This window comes from Nycticebus coucang, chromosome 9, assembly GCF_027406575.1.
Source record: "Nycticebus coucang isolate mNycCou1 chromosome 9, mNycCou1.pri, whole genome shotgun sequence".
In the NCBI taxonomy this organism is placed as follows: domain Eukaryota; kingdom Metazoa; phylum Chordata; class Mammalia; order Primates; family Lorisidae; genus Nycticebus; species Nycticebus coucang.
Window position 1 is genome coordinate 123,195,902 of NC_069788.1, and position 18,764 is coordinate 123,214,665.

Genomic DNA, 18,764 nt, shown 5'->3' on the forward strand with positions numbered 1-18,764 from the left:
CAGTGCTGTGATAAAACCAGAAGGAGCAAAATATTACATACTTCTGATAAAGATACCTGTAAACTTCTAATTGAGAAATAACATGAACAGGCACAGAGAACTCACATCTCCCAAAAAAGGTTTCAGAAGCCTCCAGAATCTCTAGCCAAGCTGACTGTTAAGGCTCTTCCCCTGTATAAAACCAGTATGTAAACACTCAGAGATGTTAATGTTTTCTCAAATGTATAAAACTCAGCAAAAAAATCACAAGGCATACCAAGAACTAGGGAAACAAACCCAATCAAAGGAACAAAATTTCTAGAAATCCTCCTCCAAGACATGGAAATCTATGATTACCTGGCAAATAAGTCAAAATTATTATCTTTTAAAATGAGACTATCACCAAATAGCAATTATTTAAAAGATCCAAACAGAAATTCTAGAGTTGAAGAATACAGTAACTGAATTGAAAAATTTACTAGAGTGTTCAACAGCAGGCTTGATCAGCAAACTCAAACACAGGTCATTTGAAATTATCAAGTCAAAGGAGTAAAAAGAGGAAAATGAGAGAAAGTAAAGAAATACAAGGGGACTTATGGAATGTCATCATGTGGACCAGTGTGCACATTATGAGAGTTTCAGAAGGATGAGAGACAGAGAAAGGAACATAGAACTTATTTGAAGACATAATGTTCAAAAACTTCCCATAATCTGAGGAAAGAAATATACCTCTAGGGCCGTGCCTGTGGCTCAAAGAGTAGGGCAGCAGCCCCTTATACTGGGCGTGGCAGGTTCAAGCCCAGCCCCAGCCAAAACTGCAAAAAAAAAAAAAAAAAGAAAAGAAATGTATCTCCAGATACTTGAAGGTCAAAGGATACAGCTAGGGTGAGTACATAGACACCCACACCACCAAAAGTCAATGACAAGGAGAAAATGTTGAAAGAAGCAAGAGAAAAGTGAGTTATCTTGTCCAAGGGAGCTCCCATAAAAATGTCATTGGATATTTCAACAGAAACTTTACAGACCAGAAAGGAATAGTATGATATATTCAGAATGCTAAAAGAAAAACAAAGGAAAAATCTGCCTACAAAGAACACTGTACCTAGCAAAATTGTCCTTCAAAAATGAAGGAGAAATATATTTTCCTGGATAAACAAAAACTGAGAGGGTTCATCACAAGTAGATCTTGCAGTATAAGAAATGACAAAGGGAATTCTGCAAGTTGAAATGAAACTACACTATATGAAAGTGTATGAAAATACAAAGCTCACCGATAAAGGAGGAAAAAAAATATATAAATATTAAAAAATATATATATATATATACACACACACAAAAATACAGAATACTATAATACTATAATTGGGGCACCTAAAGCACATTTAATTCTAGTATACACGGTCAGACAACTATGTTCATGAACTTCTCCTAGAAAAAGTGCTACATACCTCATTGTTGAATATCACTATGGTCACCTTGGAGGTACTCCTTTTAGGATGCAAGGATGGTTCAATGTATGAACTTAAATGTAATATACCACATTAAAAGAACAAAAATCACATGATCATCTCAGTTGATGCATGAAAAGCATTTTACAAAATTCAACAACCTTCCATGATAATAACAGTCAAACAAGATAGAAGGTAATTATTTCAACATAATAGAGGTCATACATGAAAAGCTGACAACTAACATCCTACTCAGTGGTGAAAAGCTGAAAGTTTTTTCTCTAAGATCAAGAATAAGGCAAAAACATTTATTTTTTTTCCATTTCTATTCAATATGCAGAGTGACCAAAAGTTTGTGTAACATTAGGCAAGAGAAAGAAATAAAAGGTACTCCAATTTGAAAGGAAGGAATAAAATTATCTCTATTTACATATGACATGATCTTACAAATAGACAACCCTAAAAATTCTTCTCTTTCTCTCTCTCTCTCACACACACACACTTTTAGAACTAATAAAAGAATTCAATAAAGTTGCAGAACAGAAAATCAATCAAAAAGCAGTTGCATTTCTATATACTAACAGTGAACAGGTAACAATTTGAGAAGGAAATTAAGAAAACTCATTCATAATAACATCAAAATGAATAAAATACTTAGGAATAAACTTAGGAATAAGGAAATGAAAATTGCTGAAAGAAGTTGAAGATTCCAGTAAATGGAAAGACAGCCCATGTTCATGAATTATAAGACTTTATATTGTTAAGACTTACTGTTGTTATCCATACTACCCAAAGCAATATACACATTCATTGTAACCCCTATCAAAATGCCAATCACTTTTCTTATTAGAAAATTACATCCTAAAATTCATGTAGAGTGTCAGAGATCCTGGTATACCTAAAACAATGTTGAAAAAGGACAAAGCTAAAAGCCTCACACTTCCTAATTTTAAAACCTACTACAAAGTTGCAGTAATCAAAAACAGTATGGCACTGGCATAAAGATAAATATACAGACCAATGGAACAGAAAATGCAACCTAGAAAGAAACCCTCTTATATATGATCTTTGATAAGGGTACCAAAACCACTCAATAGAGAAAAAGGCAGTCTCCAACAAACATCTCTATCCTTATGCAAAATAATGAAGATGGACTCTCATACCATACACAAAAATGAGTTCCAAGTGGATCACAGATCTAAACAAAAGACCAGAAACTATAAAACTCCTAGAAAAAACATGGAGAAAAGCTTTCCAACGTTATAATGGGAAATGATCTCTTGGATATGACACCAAAAACAGACAACTAAAGCAAACAGACAAAAGGGACTACATCGAACTTAAAACTTTGAACATCAAAGGACACAACAGAGTGAAAAGGCAACTACAGAATCAGAGAAAATCACATATCTGATAAGCAGTTAATATCAAGAATATGCCATATTTTGCCATGTATAACATGCTCCCATGCATAACGCAACCCATGTTTTTGGCCCAAACTTTCAGGAAAAAATATTTTCGTTTTAATTTTTTAAAGGAGGGCGGAAGTGGCCGCGCAGTGGCGCCTCCTTCTCTCGCGAGAGGTGGGAGGCGTGGAGCCAGCCGCTGTGGAGGAGCCGGGAGCGAGCCCAGGTGGCAGGTGAGAGTTGTCCAGACTACCTGAGCGCCCAACCTCCCCCAACCGCCCTCTCCCACCTTACCCTTGTCCCCACATCCTCTCGTTTCCTATTACCACCCATGTCTATTGGTGGGAATGTGGCCACCACAGTTGCTCCCCTGAGAACCCCAGAAGGCTTGTTTCCCAGGAAGCTGGTGTGAGGAGCCAGGGCAAGCCCTGACTATCCTGGGCTACTGACAGCAGATCCCTGCCCTTGCTAGGATGCCTGATCCCTCACACAACTGGCCCCATTGAGGCCCCAGGGACACCAGGCTGAGGAGGAAGCCTTCCCTGATGATACCTCAGTGAAGTATTCTGCATTTGCATTTCTGTTTAGTGACTAGACCAGACATCCAGACCTTGGGCATTTAATATGAATGCATAACACCAGCCTTTCTCAAGCTTGCAAATTCTACAAATAAATTGGTGGCCTGGTTAAAATAAGACCTTATGATCCACACCCAAATACAATGAATCAGCTCTTAAGGAGAAAGGCCTAGTTATCCATTCCATATCCATTCCTACTGGCAAGTTTGGGAAATTATACCAACTGAACACCTTGGAGGTTCTCCAAATTCTACAATACTAAACCTCTAAATTAATTTTTAACTTATGTGGCTCAGCGCCTGTAGCTCAAGCACCTAAGGCACCAGCCACATACACCAAAGCTGGCTTGTTCATGTCCAGCCCGGGCCTGCCAAACAACAATGACAAAAAATAGCCGGGCATTGTGGTGGGCACCTGTAGTCCCAGCTACTTCAGAGGCTGAGGCAAGAGAATCGCTTAAGCCCAGGAGTTTGAGGTTGCTGTGAGCTATGATGACATGGCACTCTACCCAGGGCAGCAGCTTGAGGCTCTGTCTCAAAAAAAAAAAAAAAAAATTATGTGACCAGCTTTACGCCTTGTATGTCATCCTCTCCACCTCTATCCTATAACCTCATTGGGCAATTCCTCATTCTCTAAAAATGTTTCAAATCTCTATGATTTTGTTTATTCTGTTTCTCTAGTTTCAGATGTTCCTTCCCTTTTTCTCATTTATTAAAGAGCAACTAAATTGTCACCTCCTCTGTGAAGCCTTACATTTTGCGCCCTCAGAATTACCCTGTTTCCCCCGAAAATAAGACATCCTCCAAAAATAAGACCTACATACAGGAAAGATAAGGCGTCCCCTGAAAATAAGACCTAGCGCATCTTTGGGAGCACACCTTAAAATAAGACACTGTCTTATTTTCAGGGAAACAGGGTAGTTATTCCCTTTTTTTTTTTTAATAATACACAGTATTTTGTTTGTACCTTAAAATACAAGCATAGATACAGTCTATTATTTTTCCTTAAAATACAGACTTATTTGTTTAAGTTTCATGGAAGATTGAGGAAGATAAGAATCTCGTCTTAATTATTACAACATTACTCCCTATGCTTAACACAGAAGATAATTGATTTCTATTTACTTAATGCAATGAAGGGGAAGTCCAGTACCTAGTATGGTACAGGAAGAAGCACACCAGACTAAAAATCAGGAGATCTGGTCTTTTAATCTTGAAGTACTATTTATTTAGAGTTGGTATATTAAGAAAATCGTTTATGCTTTCTATGGTAGAATTTGTCATCCACAAGAAATCTTTATGGGTGTCATTGTCATGCTTGAAACCAATGTCCCATTAGCTTATGTGATAAAGTTATATAAATGGTTTTTCATTGGCTTACATGATAAAGTTCAAACTCCAAAGCCTAGCATTAAGTGGCCTCCAGGATCTAGTTTTAATAATTTTTCTAGCTTAAACTCCCACTGATCCCCAATAAGAACCCAGTGCTTTAGCCTGATCTCTACATTCTTTTCTAAACCTTTGGCAATTGTTCATTCAGGGGCCTGGCAGGAGACAGGTGGTATACTCAAAAGATAATGGAGAAATATTTAATAAAGAAACTAAAACAGAGTGGTCAAGGTTAAGGAAAACAAGAGAAAAATAACTTTTGAAGTAAGCAACAGCAGGGAATTGTTGCTATCTCCGAACCTTGTGGGGCCAGAGAAAGGCACAATTACCTGAAAAGATTCATAACTTTTAGAGCACTGTCTCACAGAATCAGCAGGCTTCAGTAGAGAGACGTAGTTCTGCCAACCAGAAGAAGGGTAGCCAAAGGAATAAATACTTTGCACTCTTCTGGTCTCCATTCTCCTACCAATGAATACCCCCCACCCCCATTGGCTGAACTCAAGCAGAAGACACAGGGAGAGGGAGACTATTGATCCTATCCATAAATCCCAGCCTCAATGGTACAGAACAGGGTAGAGAAGAGTGGAGAGTGATGAAGGGGAGTAAAACAGCTGCTTTGTACAGGCTGTTCTCCCCACCTGAACTCAAGTCTATTTAGCTTAGATTAAGACTCTAATTAAAAATATAATATTAATTAAGGCTAGTTAAAATAATATTGATTGAAAATAATATTTAGGAGAGCTAACCATCTAATTAAAAATATAATATTAATTAAGGCTAGTTAAAATAATATTGATTGAAAATAATATTTAGGAGAGCTAACCATATTCTAGTCATTCTGACACAAAGATGGGGAGAGAGTGGGCAAGTAGGAGGAGGAGGAGGGGAATAAGGAAAAGAATAAGCTGGAGAACTTAGCAGATCTTGACTTCAAGTTGGCCAATATAGGCTTTGCAGATAAACGTAAATGTCATCCTAATAGTAAGGTTTGGACCTTATTATAAATACCACTAGAGGAATTTAAACATTCAAGATCAAATCTGAACTTTTGAAAAAACATGTACTACTGTATGAAGAATGGAGTGAGTCTGGGCAGGATCAGAAGCAGGAATCTGATAGAACCTGAATTAAAGCTGAACAATAGAAATAGAAGGGTATCTGAAGTATTAAGAAACCAAAATTGACAGGATTGAGAACTAGGCACAAAAAATAAGAATGACCTGCAGTTTCAAACTAGGGCAACTATGTAATTTATAGTGTCCTATATTGATAACACATTATCTTCAAAGTTTTGAAAAATAAGCAAGTATTTGCTAGTTGGGCTGGAAGGTGAAGGGTAGCTGAGAAAGGTGTATGAAAAAAATGCTGTGTACTGCAAATTATTGAGTTTGCTGTAGCTAGAATAAGAGTATGTGTAAAAGCAAATGGTGATGAAGGAAGAGAAAGGCCAGATCATGAAAAGATTAAAGTTTATCCCTAGTGCAGTAGAAGCTTTTGATAATTAAAAACACAATTAACACACTTACCTACCATGCAAGTTGTACAGGCAGTCCCCCAGATGATGTAGGTTTGTTCTTAAGTTGAATTTGTATGTGAGTTAGAACAGGTACATTAACTTATTACCTATGATAGCCTCTATACATAAGAGTGGGTCATGTGTCAGTGGGATGTTTGTAACTTGGGGACTTCTTGTATTTAACTCACACTAGTTTTGAGCCCAGGGCCTTGTGAAGCTGTGAAACCTCTGCTCATTTTTGTCACTATCAGTCTAGAGGTCTCTCCCACCTTCTGTCACCCTGCTCCAACTGGCCACCCATGCGTGCCACACATGCTGGACTATGTTCTTCAATTACCATAACTTCCAGTTGCACATTTTGCCTTGAATGTGCACCTGGTAGCACTTTGAACAAAATCAATAGGATAGTAAACAGCAACGTGACATTGTTACACATACTTGGGGATATGATTTGGAGGTCGTCATCCAGGAACACCTAAGGTCTACTCCAGACACACTGAAATATGTTGTGGATTGACAAAAGACTTAATTCTTAGAAAGAAATGCAATATGTATGTCATGAATCACATACTACTCACATAGCGTGCAGTGTAAAAATTGTAGCACTGCATGAGTTGCATATAACTCATGCATAGAAAACAATAAAAAAAAACAAATCTTTCATTAAATTAGGATTGCTTATTTTCTAAGTTTTTATTCTATCTTCATAATAAAACACCATAGCCCTAAGAAAAAAGTGGATTTTTTCTTAGTGTGGCAGTAAATATAAATATATATATATATATATATATAGTTTGTTTTTGAGACAGTCTCAAACTGTCACCCTCTGTAGAGTGCAATAGTATCACAGCTCACAGCAACCTCCAACTCTTGGCCTTAAGCAATGTATCTTGCCTCAGCCTCCCGAGTAGCTGGGACTACAGGCACCCACCACAACGCCTGGCTATTTTTTGGTTGCAGTTGCCACTGCTGCTTTAGCTGGCTGGGGCCGGGTTCGAACCCACCACCCTCAGTATATGGGGCTGACACCCTATCCACTGAGCCACAGCTGCCGCCCTAGCAGTAAATATATTAAAGCAGATGCTGTTGAGAAATTTTCCTGAACCTTCATAATTTGGACCATGATATTGGCTGGGGTATTCCAGGTCAAAAGTTTTTTAAGTGATACAGTGTCATTGTCAAATCTGAATAATACAGAAAAATAGAAAGAAAAATGTCATTCTCATTCCTACTACATGAGAGATCACATATATAATATTTTCTTTCGTATATACGATATATTACATATAATATATATTCTTCATATATAATATAACATATAATTTTCTTTCAGTATATATTTTGCATTGTATTGTGCTCTTTACAGTTATAATCATACTATGGTTCATACTTTTGTAGAAAACTATAGCACTCATATCAACAGAATTTGCTATTAAACTTACCCCACTTTTTATATCTATAAAAGATTTGGATTATTTCCAGTGCCCAGTAAATATAGAATAAATAACCACATAGTTTCTACTACATGCAAAATACCTTAAAGCTAGATCCCTCAATCTCACTCTTTTTACTGCTGCAACAGTCTTTTCTTTTAAAGCAAGAAACAGAACGCGAGTAATCAGAAAGCACCAGCAGACATCAATTAATCCAAGATACTAGCTCTTAGTTCCCAAGCACTTACAAAGAAAACCTTTTGGGGAAAAGGGTGTATGCCATGAGAGTGTATATGCCAAGTCTCTTGAGGCTATGTTTTAAGTTTAACCTTTGCTTGATCACTTTTTTCCTCTCAAATACTATGCATATTCTTTGACATTTTTTCTTCTAAGTATAAAAAGTATGAAATACAAATAAGCCCTTGCATTACACACTTAGAAGTGTATAATTTAAGGATTATAGAACTATCTACACACTGATAAATCCCATGAAATTTTAGATAATTCATTAATATACAAAATATCAGGGCACAGAAAGAACTAAAACCCACCTCTTTTTTTTACATCTAAGATTCAAATATTTAAAGAATCATTTTCACTCTCTTCTGTATCTTATATTGATACACTTATTGAAAGATTTCTGTATAATGTTTGATATGACTCCTTCAAGTCAGGTTTGTAGATTTCTCTTTTCGTTATTGACATTGACTCAATCTTCACATTTGAGAAAGACCCTGCTTCATTCTCTGTGATCATCTGTTCTAAGTTTTCCTTTCCCAACTCTTATCAGTCAGCATTTACCAGGTCCCTAAAAATTATGGTTGACATTGTTTACATCTTACAAAAGATATTACTGAAATTTACTTTTTTATTCATCATTGATGTTACTATTTACACTGGAGATTCTGAAAATTGAAGTTTTATGTGAGAAACACCAACATATAGGGTGACTAAGATTGACTAAGGGAAATGAAACTTTGTGAGCTGATAAAAAAAGTACCTTTAACTGCAAAGATAACTGACCTTCTGTGGGTCCATTTTCCTAAGGCATTATGGTGACTAGTTAATGTTTGGAAAGAGCTTTATAAGGTATTTGACAAGTATAACTTTTTGAACTATTACAGCTTAAATTTCTAAAGAAAAGTTACTTTTTCTTTACTTTTTGTTTAGAGAATGTTTGGAACAAGGAATTAGTAAAAAAAACAATTCTGATTTGTATTTTAATGCTAATGGTATTTACAATGAAAATATTCTAAATATAGGCGGCGCCTGTGGCTCAGTGAGTAGCCCCATATACCAAGAGGGTTCAAACCCAGCCCTGGCCAAACTGCAGGGTTCAAACCCAGCCCTGGCCAAACCGCAACAAAAAAATAGCCAGGCTTTATGGTGGGCGCCTGTAGTCCCAGCTACTCGGGAGGTTGAGGCAAGAGAATCAGCTAAGCCCAGGAGCTAGAGGTTGCTGTTAGCTGTAATACTATGGCACTCTACCAAGGGCGACAAAGTGAGACTCTGTCTTTAAAAAAAAAAGAAAGAAAAAAGAAAATATTCTAAATATAGACTGACTTAGGATTTATGCTTCTATTAATGCCTGTAAAATTATGTCCTAACATGCTCCATCTTTGAGAAATGAGAATTCTCAGTCTTTTGCCTTTTGAGAGTCCTAGAAGCATAACAAAGCAAGCATAATTCAGAGATCCAAAAGAGGGCACCAAACCAGAAAACAGACAGCAAGACAGAAGTGAATGAACCAAGGGACTCCAGATCAGATAATACACAAACTCTGAAGTTTATATTCCTGAAGCAGAATGACAGTAAAGCAAAAGCAATGAGGAGAAAGATCTGATGAAAAAGGAGTGTAAAAAAGAGAAGATTGTGTCTAAAACTGGTATTTTACTATGATGGCAATAACCAGTACCCATAATTATTAATGTGTTTATATAATACTGGAGCTGTTAATAAGGGCAAGAACCCAGGGATCATAATCTTAGGCTCTTTCTCAAGAGCCGTCAATCCTTAGGAATACCTTGTAGTGAAGCCCAGAGACAGTCATGAAAAGCTCCTGTTGATCATCTGAAGCTACCTCAAGTCAAAAAGGCTTTGCTTGCCTTTGTAAAAATGTTTGCACTTGGGGCGGCGCCTGTGGCTCAGTGAGTAGGGCGCCGGCCCCATATACCGAGGGTGGTGAGTTCAAACCCAGCCCCGGCCAAACTGCAACAAAAAAATAGCCGGGCGTTGTGGTGGGCGCCTGTAGTCCCAGCTGCTCGGGAGGCTGAGGCAAGAGAATCACGTAAGCCCAAGAGCTGGAGGTTGCTGTGAGCCGTGTGACACCACGGCACTCTACCGAGGGTGGTACAATGAGACTCTGTCTCTACAAAACAAAACAAAACAAAAAAAAAATGTTTGCACTTGACTCCTTTATTTATAACTTTAAAACATTGTATCCTTTTTAGTGTTCTGTTAGCCAGAACACTATATTGTTCATTATATTTTCTAATATCATTTTATTTTTTTCACTGTTATTTTTTACCACAATCTCTCAGCTTTTCCCTTTACTGATGAACCTTGATCACTTGGCAAAAGTGATATCTTCCACTGTAAAATTACTGTTATTCCTTTGTAGTTAATGTTTTTCTGGAGGCTTTTACCATCAATTGATGATTTTTTTCCCTAAACCAATTACTACTATGATGGTTGCCAAGTGATGGTTTTCTAATTCCAACATTTCTTCATTTAACAGTTGGTCTCCTATTGTAACAATAATTTTTAAAAATCATTATGTTTATATTAGCATGTGTTCACGGATTCTTTTATTAAACAGATTAAAATCTCTTTATTATCCTAATTTATTTTGATAATCAAGTTGTATCAGGTCTGGCCAGAGGAAGTTTTTTGAAGCTTGCTCCAAGATCCTTTTGACATTTCCATCACTATTTGAGTATTTTCTTAAAAAAAGAAGCTGGAAAAGAACAGGAGTAATTTCCTAGGAAAACAGAAGAATGAGAGAAAAGTTATTCTAGGCAGAAAGACTATGATATGGTGTGGCAGGAAACTGAAATAATACAGTACATTCTGAAATCTACTGTATTATCAATTTTCTAGGTGAAGAGGTTGAAAAGAAGCAAGGAAGTTTTATATACTATTTTAAGGAATTGTAGTTTTATTCTTAGAGTGATAATGAACTATTGATATAAATTAAGGAACTAACATTTTTTGACAGCAATGCCTGTTTCATCATCTTGATGTACAGAAATCCCAGGAGAATTTTAGTAATTTGTATTCAGCTCTAGCAAATAGCAGTCCTTCCAGCCTTCCATACTTTCTGGGTTTCTAAAGAAACACTATGAGCCTCATTATCTTGAATAAGCATGTAGAAAAACTTATAAACATATTAAAATGAAGACAATACAAGAAACTTTTTCAGAGGTACCAAGTGCCCTATAATCCTGACCCTATGAATGTTATCATTGTCATTGTTTCCCTAGAGCTTTGAAACCATTTTCTCTTAATTGGTGAGATTTATATGAAAGACTAAATGCTTTGTACATCTAAGCTACAAATTCTTTGAATTACCAAAAGCCATAAATACTATAAGCTGAAGTATTACTTTAATCTTTGTTCTTTGCGTATCCTAAGAAAACTATGTACATATTCATCAGCTTAGATGGTTTGCTATTCAGAAAGATCCAGGAAGTACATATATAAAGAATTCAAGCCATAAATACTATTCGAAATAGAAATGGTAATATTAATAGGGACAGAACTAGTTTCAAGATTTACAGCATGTCCAAAGAATGAATAATGATTTACATTTTAGTTTAGAGAATCTTCTTACTGATTGTCTTGAAGAGAAAAATTTTAGTGAGGTTTTTAATCTAATCAAAAAGAATTTATATGAACATCTTATTTCTACTATATTCTGTTTTGTAATCTGAAAGCATATGTCCTTTATTTACTTTAAATTTAAAAAATGGATTTTCAAACCAAGATGAAACACTGTATGTTAAAAATTAATAGGGTCAGGCACCGTGGCTCACACCCGTAATCCAAGCACTTTGGGAGGCTGAGGTGGGAGGACTGCATGAGACCAAGAGTTCAAGACCAGCCTGAGTAAGAGCAAAACCCTGTCTCTACAAAAAATAGAAAAATTTACCAGGCGTGGTGGTGCGTGCCTATAGTCTCAGCTACTCAGAAGGCTGAGGCAGTGATATCACTTGAGCCCAGACGTTTGAGGTTGCAGTGAGCTGTGATGATGCTATAGTACTCTAGCCTGGGATACAGAGCATGAACATCTCTTAATTAAAAATAACAAAAGAAGAAGGGCCAAGCATGGTGGCTCATGCCTATAATCCTAGCACTCTGGGAAGCCAAGGCAGGTGGATTGCATGAGTTCAGGAGTTAAAGACCAACCTGACCTAGAGTAAGGCTACTAAAATAGAAACTGCTACTAGAATAGAGACTACTAAAAATAGAAAATCTATTTAGTAGAATAGAGACTACTAAAAATAGAAAATCTAGCCAGGCACAGTGGTGCACACCAAAGTTTCAGCTACTTGGGAGGCTGAGACAAGAGGATTGCTCAAGCCCAAGAGTTTGAGACTGGAGCTCTGATGCCACATAGCTCTCTACCCAGGTCAACAGAGAATAAGACTCTGTCTAAAAAAAAAAAAAGAAGAAGAAGTGAGAAGAATAATTTCATTAGTATAAACAGCTCCAACTCAAGATGGCCATGCCGCAATTAGGAGTTACTACTTTATAACAAAGATCCTCTTGTTACTCTGCTTAGTAGGAAAAAATCCATTTGCACTTTCTGTGCCCCTTTGAAAGCTTCCTGCATCACAGATATTGCCATTAGTATTTAACTATTTCTTTGATGATGATGATCCTAGGTGAACCCATATTCTCTTTGCACTGAGTTCTTATAGTCTTTTTAAAGATTATAACTGCCACTTGGAAAATAGGGAATCTGAGTAGCATTTTCAGTCCCCATGTCTGGACTGAACCAGAAAATAAGAGAGACAAGTTAAGTTTTATTTATGGACATCTAGGCTTACTAGAGAAACCTCTAGCATCAGTTTGTGGCCACTTTAGTATAGCTTTAATCCTACATATCTACTCAGAAAATTAAACCCATTGCAAAGGAATAGGTTTAATTTAGGTGTTACAATAATTCAGCCTGTCACTCATAGCTTATGGTATTTAGACTATCCCCCCACCTCTTAGTGACTTTACTATTGTTAATTTAAATAAATATTTCCGGGCGGCACCTGTGGCTCAAGGAGTAGGATGCCAGTCCCATATGCCGGAGGTGGCAGGTTCAAACCTAGCCCCGGCCAAAAACCAAAAAAAAAAAAAATAAAAAAAAAATAAATAAATAAATAAATATTTCCTTGAACACTATGATCATCTCAGGTAGATGCTTATTATGTTTTATAGTATGCATGACTTTAATGGAGCTAATGTTCTCACAGATTCTCTTAGTGACCTTTTCCATTCATATGTATGATAGCTATCAGAATACATCTGTGGCCGCAAAATAGCTTTTGCTTATAGAAACTGTTTTCTTTATCCAAAAATAACATTCTTTCATTATAACCTTCTAACATTTTTAAAAATTTCTTGTTCCTTCCTTTCCTGTTTCTCCCCAAGTGGATTTTATGGGCTACTGCCTGCTAGGCTGTAACTCACCTGGCCTTCAACAGGCAAAAGTTCATGACTTTTTCTCTTCTGTCAGACTTATGTGCTGGATGCTGAATCAAGAAGAGGGCCAGGGTCCTTTTTCCTGCTGATTTAGTTTTTCAGTGGCCCAAGACAGTAAGAAGTGCTTTGTGCTTATAACTTACAAAAAAGAGAAGTCAAAGGCAATGATTCTTTAATTTTTGGAAGCTTCCATTTTAAAACTCCCTGTAAATTACTGATGTCATGATATATGATAAAATATATGATAAAATAGTTGAAATTGTCCTTCTTTTAAAAATGGAAACAAAAAATCAAATATAACTATTTGCTTACCATATTTCTTTTGGAAATGTATGACTTCTAAAAATAGGCTGCCCCACACCGTCCTTTGAAGGCTTCTGTGAGAGACCCTGAGCTGTATGTTTAAGTGAGCCTAAGTCTACAGTTGCTAGTACCTCCCTGGGTATGTCTCTGATACTGGCCGTGGAGCATTGTTTGTCCACTTTTGATGTGGAAATGGAGGCGCTGGAACTCCTACATAATGATTTTCAAAATTATTTTAGCTACAATCTTTCATTAAACAGAATTTTATAAGGACACAATCATCTCGCATGTGGTGAGGGACACAACAGAACTGGATGTGTTGACAATACTGTTTAGTTGTTCCTTTACAGGGACAGCAACTATTGTCTATTTAATTTTATTCTTTTGTGGAGAAAGTGACAAATCTCCTTTTTCTCATATTTACAGAACCAAGTCAACTCTTCTTTATTGGTAAAGTAGCTAACTACTTGTGATGTGTGATTTGGTCATAAGTGGGAAGAAGTTTCTTGGTACACAAAAGGTGTCAGTAAACATTTGTTGGAAACACACACACACATGCATGAACATATATCCCTACCTGCTGATGTGCCAGAAAATTAAAATACTCCTTTTTTGAGACATTCCTTTCAGGAAACTTACACAATAGAACCTCTGTAAGCTGACCACCCAAGAGACTGTAGCAAACTGTTCAAAATACAGAGGTGGTAGGCCTATCGTATTGACATGTACTTTACTTTCTTGGACAGCTGTTATTAGTGAATAGCATATGAAATCATATATAATCAAAACATGGTAAAATCATACATACAGTATCATACAAAATCAATACCTTTGCTGTTGTCTCATAGTTTATTCATTCTTTCTGAAGAAAGAATGGCTTTTTGGATGGTGCCCATAGCTCAGTGGGTAGGGTGCCAGCCACATACACCGAGGCTGGTGGGTTCAAACCTGCCCGGGCCAGCTAAAACAACAATGAGAATTGTAACAAAAAAAAAAATACCCCACCATTGTGGTGGGCACGTAGTCCCAGCTACTTGGGAGGCTAAGGCAAGGGAATCAATTGAGCCTAAGAGTTTGAGGTTGCTGTGAGCTGTGACACCACAGCACTCTACCGAGAGCAACATAGTGAGACTCTGTCTCAAAAAAAGGGGGGGGGGGGCTTTCTGGCTACACCCCTCAACACACCTGGGCATTTTTCCAAAGCAAACGACTTCAACTGCATTATGAAGATGCCTGACATCCTCTTCTTTTGGAGTCTCTGCAATTTCTGTGTCATCCTCACTTGCTTCTTCCACTTCATGAGCTGCTTCATGCACTTTTACGCTGGTCTATACTTCAGTCAATGTCACTTGGAAAATTGCTTCTGGGTCAGTCCCATTAAATTGCCACCTCATCATCTATTGCAACAAAACCTTCAAAATCTACTCCTTTGAATTCTGCCAGGGAAGAAGGACTGTCTGATGGAGCTAAAACATCATGCTCTTGGGTCTTGACAAATCCAACTTTCTTTAAACACTTCTGTATTGTTTCTAGATGAACTTTATTCCAAGCAGAACTGATCCAGAGGACAGCATCTAGAGAGTTAACTGATGCAGAGGATAAAGTTGCTTCCACAGGTGGACCATGTGTTTGTGTTTTAGTAATGACCCCCTGCAGGAGCTGGGCTTAATTCTGCATTGTAAATATTCTGATGATGCTTTGGTCAAGAGGTTGGATTTTTGAGGTCATATTTGGTGCCAAAAATTTCATTGTTAATGTTTGTGAGATGATTCATTTGCAGTGGCCCAAACAGTTGTCTACTGTCAGTAGAATAAATCATTTTTTCTTCTTCATTTCTCAGTTGATACCCCTCAACCACTTCTCAAATAAGGCACTGGTAATTCGTGCATATTGTTTGATCTCCAAATGATCGAACGTCTTTGAGCTTCAGGTTCTTGAACTCACATGGCTTTCCCAATTTACCAGTCACCAAGGGCTTTAGTTTCTCTCTTATTGAGCTAGTGCAAAGCAGAATAGTGAAATGTTCTTTGAAAAGCTTTTGACTCTTAACCTTTTTCACCCATTATGATGAGGCTTCTTTCAGGCATTGCCTTGAAAAAAGCTTACACTCGTTAGTGTTAAAAGTGTCATCATCTTTGAAGCCTCTGACAAAGTCCAGGAACTTTTTGATGAACTCTACTGCAATTTCTACTGAAACTTCCTTGGATTCACCACACAAAACTTTCTGGGAGATTTCATGTTGTAATTTAAATTTCTCAAGCCAACCATTTGATGCTTGGAAATCTACCACCCTGAATTCCTATGCAAGTTTTTTAGCAACTTCTTGGATCATCATCCTGGAGATTCAGGCATTAACTGCCTGCATTTGTTTGAACCCGCTTAATGTGTCTTCGTTGACTTTATTGAAGGAAGTTTTCCTCTTTTTCATTTTTAGAACTCTACTTCCCTTACCATATCTCTCTAAGTACTCATACCTAACGTTTTTGAATGTCACTAACTGTGGTCTTGCTAACACCAAAATGTTCTGCCATCTTCTTTGGCTGCTGTTTTCCAGAAAAATGTAGATCAACCTTTTCCTTCAGTGTCAGCCCTGTGAGTCCTTTCCTTTGGGCCATTATGTCTCAATTGACTATAAAATTTTTCAGTAATTTTAGGATGTACCTACAATTCAGACCAATCCTTAACAACAACAAAAAAATCTTCTGTAACACGTGATGAACAATAGGACATTAGGCCTAATCCAACATGTGGCAATAATAAGACATGAAAAAAAGAACTTAAACTAAAGAAAACATAATACAGGGCGGCACCTGTGGCTCAGTGAGTAGGGCGTTGGCCCCATATGCTGAAGGTGATGGGTGCCTATAGTCCCAGCTACTCGGGAGGCTGAAGCAAGAGAATCACCTAAGCCCAAGAGCTGGAGGTTGCTGTGACCTGTGACGCAATGGCACTCTACCAAGGGCAGCAAAGTGAGACTCTGTTTCTAAAAAAAAAAAGGAAAAAGAAAACATAATACAACTAAGGGGCAAAGCCCATACCTTGTACCCACCTTAGTCTAGAGTGACCTCAACTGGTTAAGTTATAGAGGGTAAATTAATATTGTACGTCATAGCTCAAGTGGTCAAGATGTAACTTACAGAAGTAGTCAATATTTTGAGGTCAGTCTTCCATTAAGCACATATGGTACATGTCTGGTCTATGAAAATTAGGTCAATTTAAGAACATGGTCAATGTATAGAGGTGATCAGTTTATGGAGGTTCTACTGTATATCCAAAAGCCCCAATGTTACCACGCAAATGCTTTAGCCAGGGACCAATATTAACTCATTAGCATCAAACTATGTTAATTTGTTCAGTTCAGCCATTTCAAATGTATACACTTTCAAAACATCATTTTGTATACCATAGAGATGTGTAGTTTTGTCAGTTAAAAATAGATTTGAAAATGTTTATGTGTTAGGTCTATAAAGGAGTGTGAATTATTTGGTGAGATAGTCACTTTATGACAGTTTTTAAATATTCAAGAGGCTTAGAGTAGTAAAGGGGCAGAGCAGAAAGCACCACCTTGCTTTTTGCTTCCTAACTTTGGACTCTATTTAAAAGATCAGCCATTCACACACACTTCAAGTATTTACTGAAGTACTTATTTTCTACTTTAAGGAAGGCACTGTTTTAAAAACATGGCAAAGGATATAAACATTAATAAGATAAAGGCTTTGCCTTCAGTGAGTTTATAATCCACTAATGGGGTAAGGCAAATATTTAAATATCTCCTCTACAAAGTGGAAAGTGATTGGTGCCAGAAGAGAAATATCAATAAGATACAAAATTATTTTAGAGATGGAGAGATTATTCCTGCCTGCTAGATACCCACACTACAATTTCCAAAAAACAACAACAAAAATAAACAAGAACTACCAGTTTCTATTGTTAGAGAACCATCAGGTGATTTACTATCTATCCTCTTGCTCTTATTATTTATTTATTTATTTATTTACATGTCTTTCCTTTCTGATGAACTATAATGTTCTTTATGGCAGGATGTATTTTACTTTTAGTATCCTGAGTTCCTAACTGTGCCTGGCTCATAAAATGCACTCAATAAATATTTGTTGATACGATAACTCTCAGTAAATATTTTTTGAATGGATGTATGTATCGCTGATAATGAAACTTGCTGTTTAATAAATAAACTTTGGCCAGGCACAGTGGCTCATGCCTGTAATCCCAGCACTTTGATAGGCTGAGGTGGGAGAATCACTTGAAGCTGGGAGTTGAAAACATATCGAGACCCCACTTTTACAAAACATTTTTCAAAATTAGCCAGGCTTGGTGGCATGGATCTATAGTCCTAGCTATTCTGGAGACTAAGGCAGTAAGATCACTTGAACCTGAAGGTTTGAGGCTGCAGTAGTTATGATCATGTCACTGTACTCTAGCCTGGGCAACAGAGCAAGACTCTGTCTCTAGAGCGGCGCCTGTGGCTCAAGGAGTAGGGCGCTGGCCCCATATACCAGAGGTGATAAGTACAAACCAGGCCCCAGCCAAAAAATTGCAAAAAAAAAGACTCTGTCTCTAAAAAACAAATAAACAAATTAAAACCTCTTTCCTAAATGTTTTGGCACAGTAACTGAGATAACGCCGGAAAGGCTATGTTAACCACTGTGATAAAAATGTGTCAAATGGTTTATGAAGTGAGTGTATGATGCCCCATAATCATATCATTGTATACAGTTATGATTTAATTAAAAAAAAATAAAAATAAAAAAATAAAAAATAAAACCTCTTTCCTATTCAATTACAAAGCACATTCAAAACCTGTACTATTAAAAAAGTAGAGTTTTCTTCTCACAAACTGAACATATTTTAAAAGGACAGCTTCCATAAGATTATAAACAATTTGCACCATAAAGAAAGCACAGAAATAAATCAGGTCTGAGACCTAGGAAGTTGAATAAAAAGCAGAAGCAGCTATGTCTGTCATTCTCCCCACTTGTACTAATTGTGGCAATATAT

The 18,764-nt window shown here is 37.0% G+C and overlaps 1 protein-coding gene across 11 annotated transcripts in view; it reads left to right on the plus strand.

Moving 5' to 3' along the window:
- GPHN (gephyrin) overlaps window positions 1-18,764 on the plus strand; it is a 708,676-nt gene that overhangs the window by 556,847 nt on the left and 133,065 nt on the right. For 4 of the 11 annotated variants that reach the window (XM_053602258.1, XM_053602259.1, XM_053602264.1 and 1 more), the window contains one exon: window positions 2,965-3,066. The exons of the other annotated variants lie outside the window; for them this stretch is intronic. In XM_053602258.1, the coding sequence (XP_053458233.1) occupies window positions 2,965-3,066 (102 nt within the window). The remainder of the gene's footprint in view (window positions 1-2,964; window positions 3,067-18,764) is intronic. 11 annotated transcript variants of the gene reach the window in all.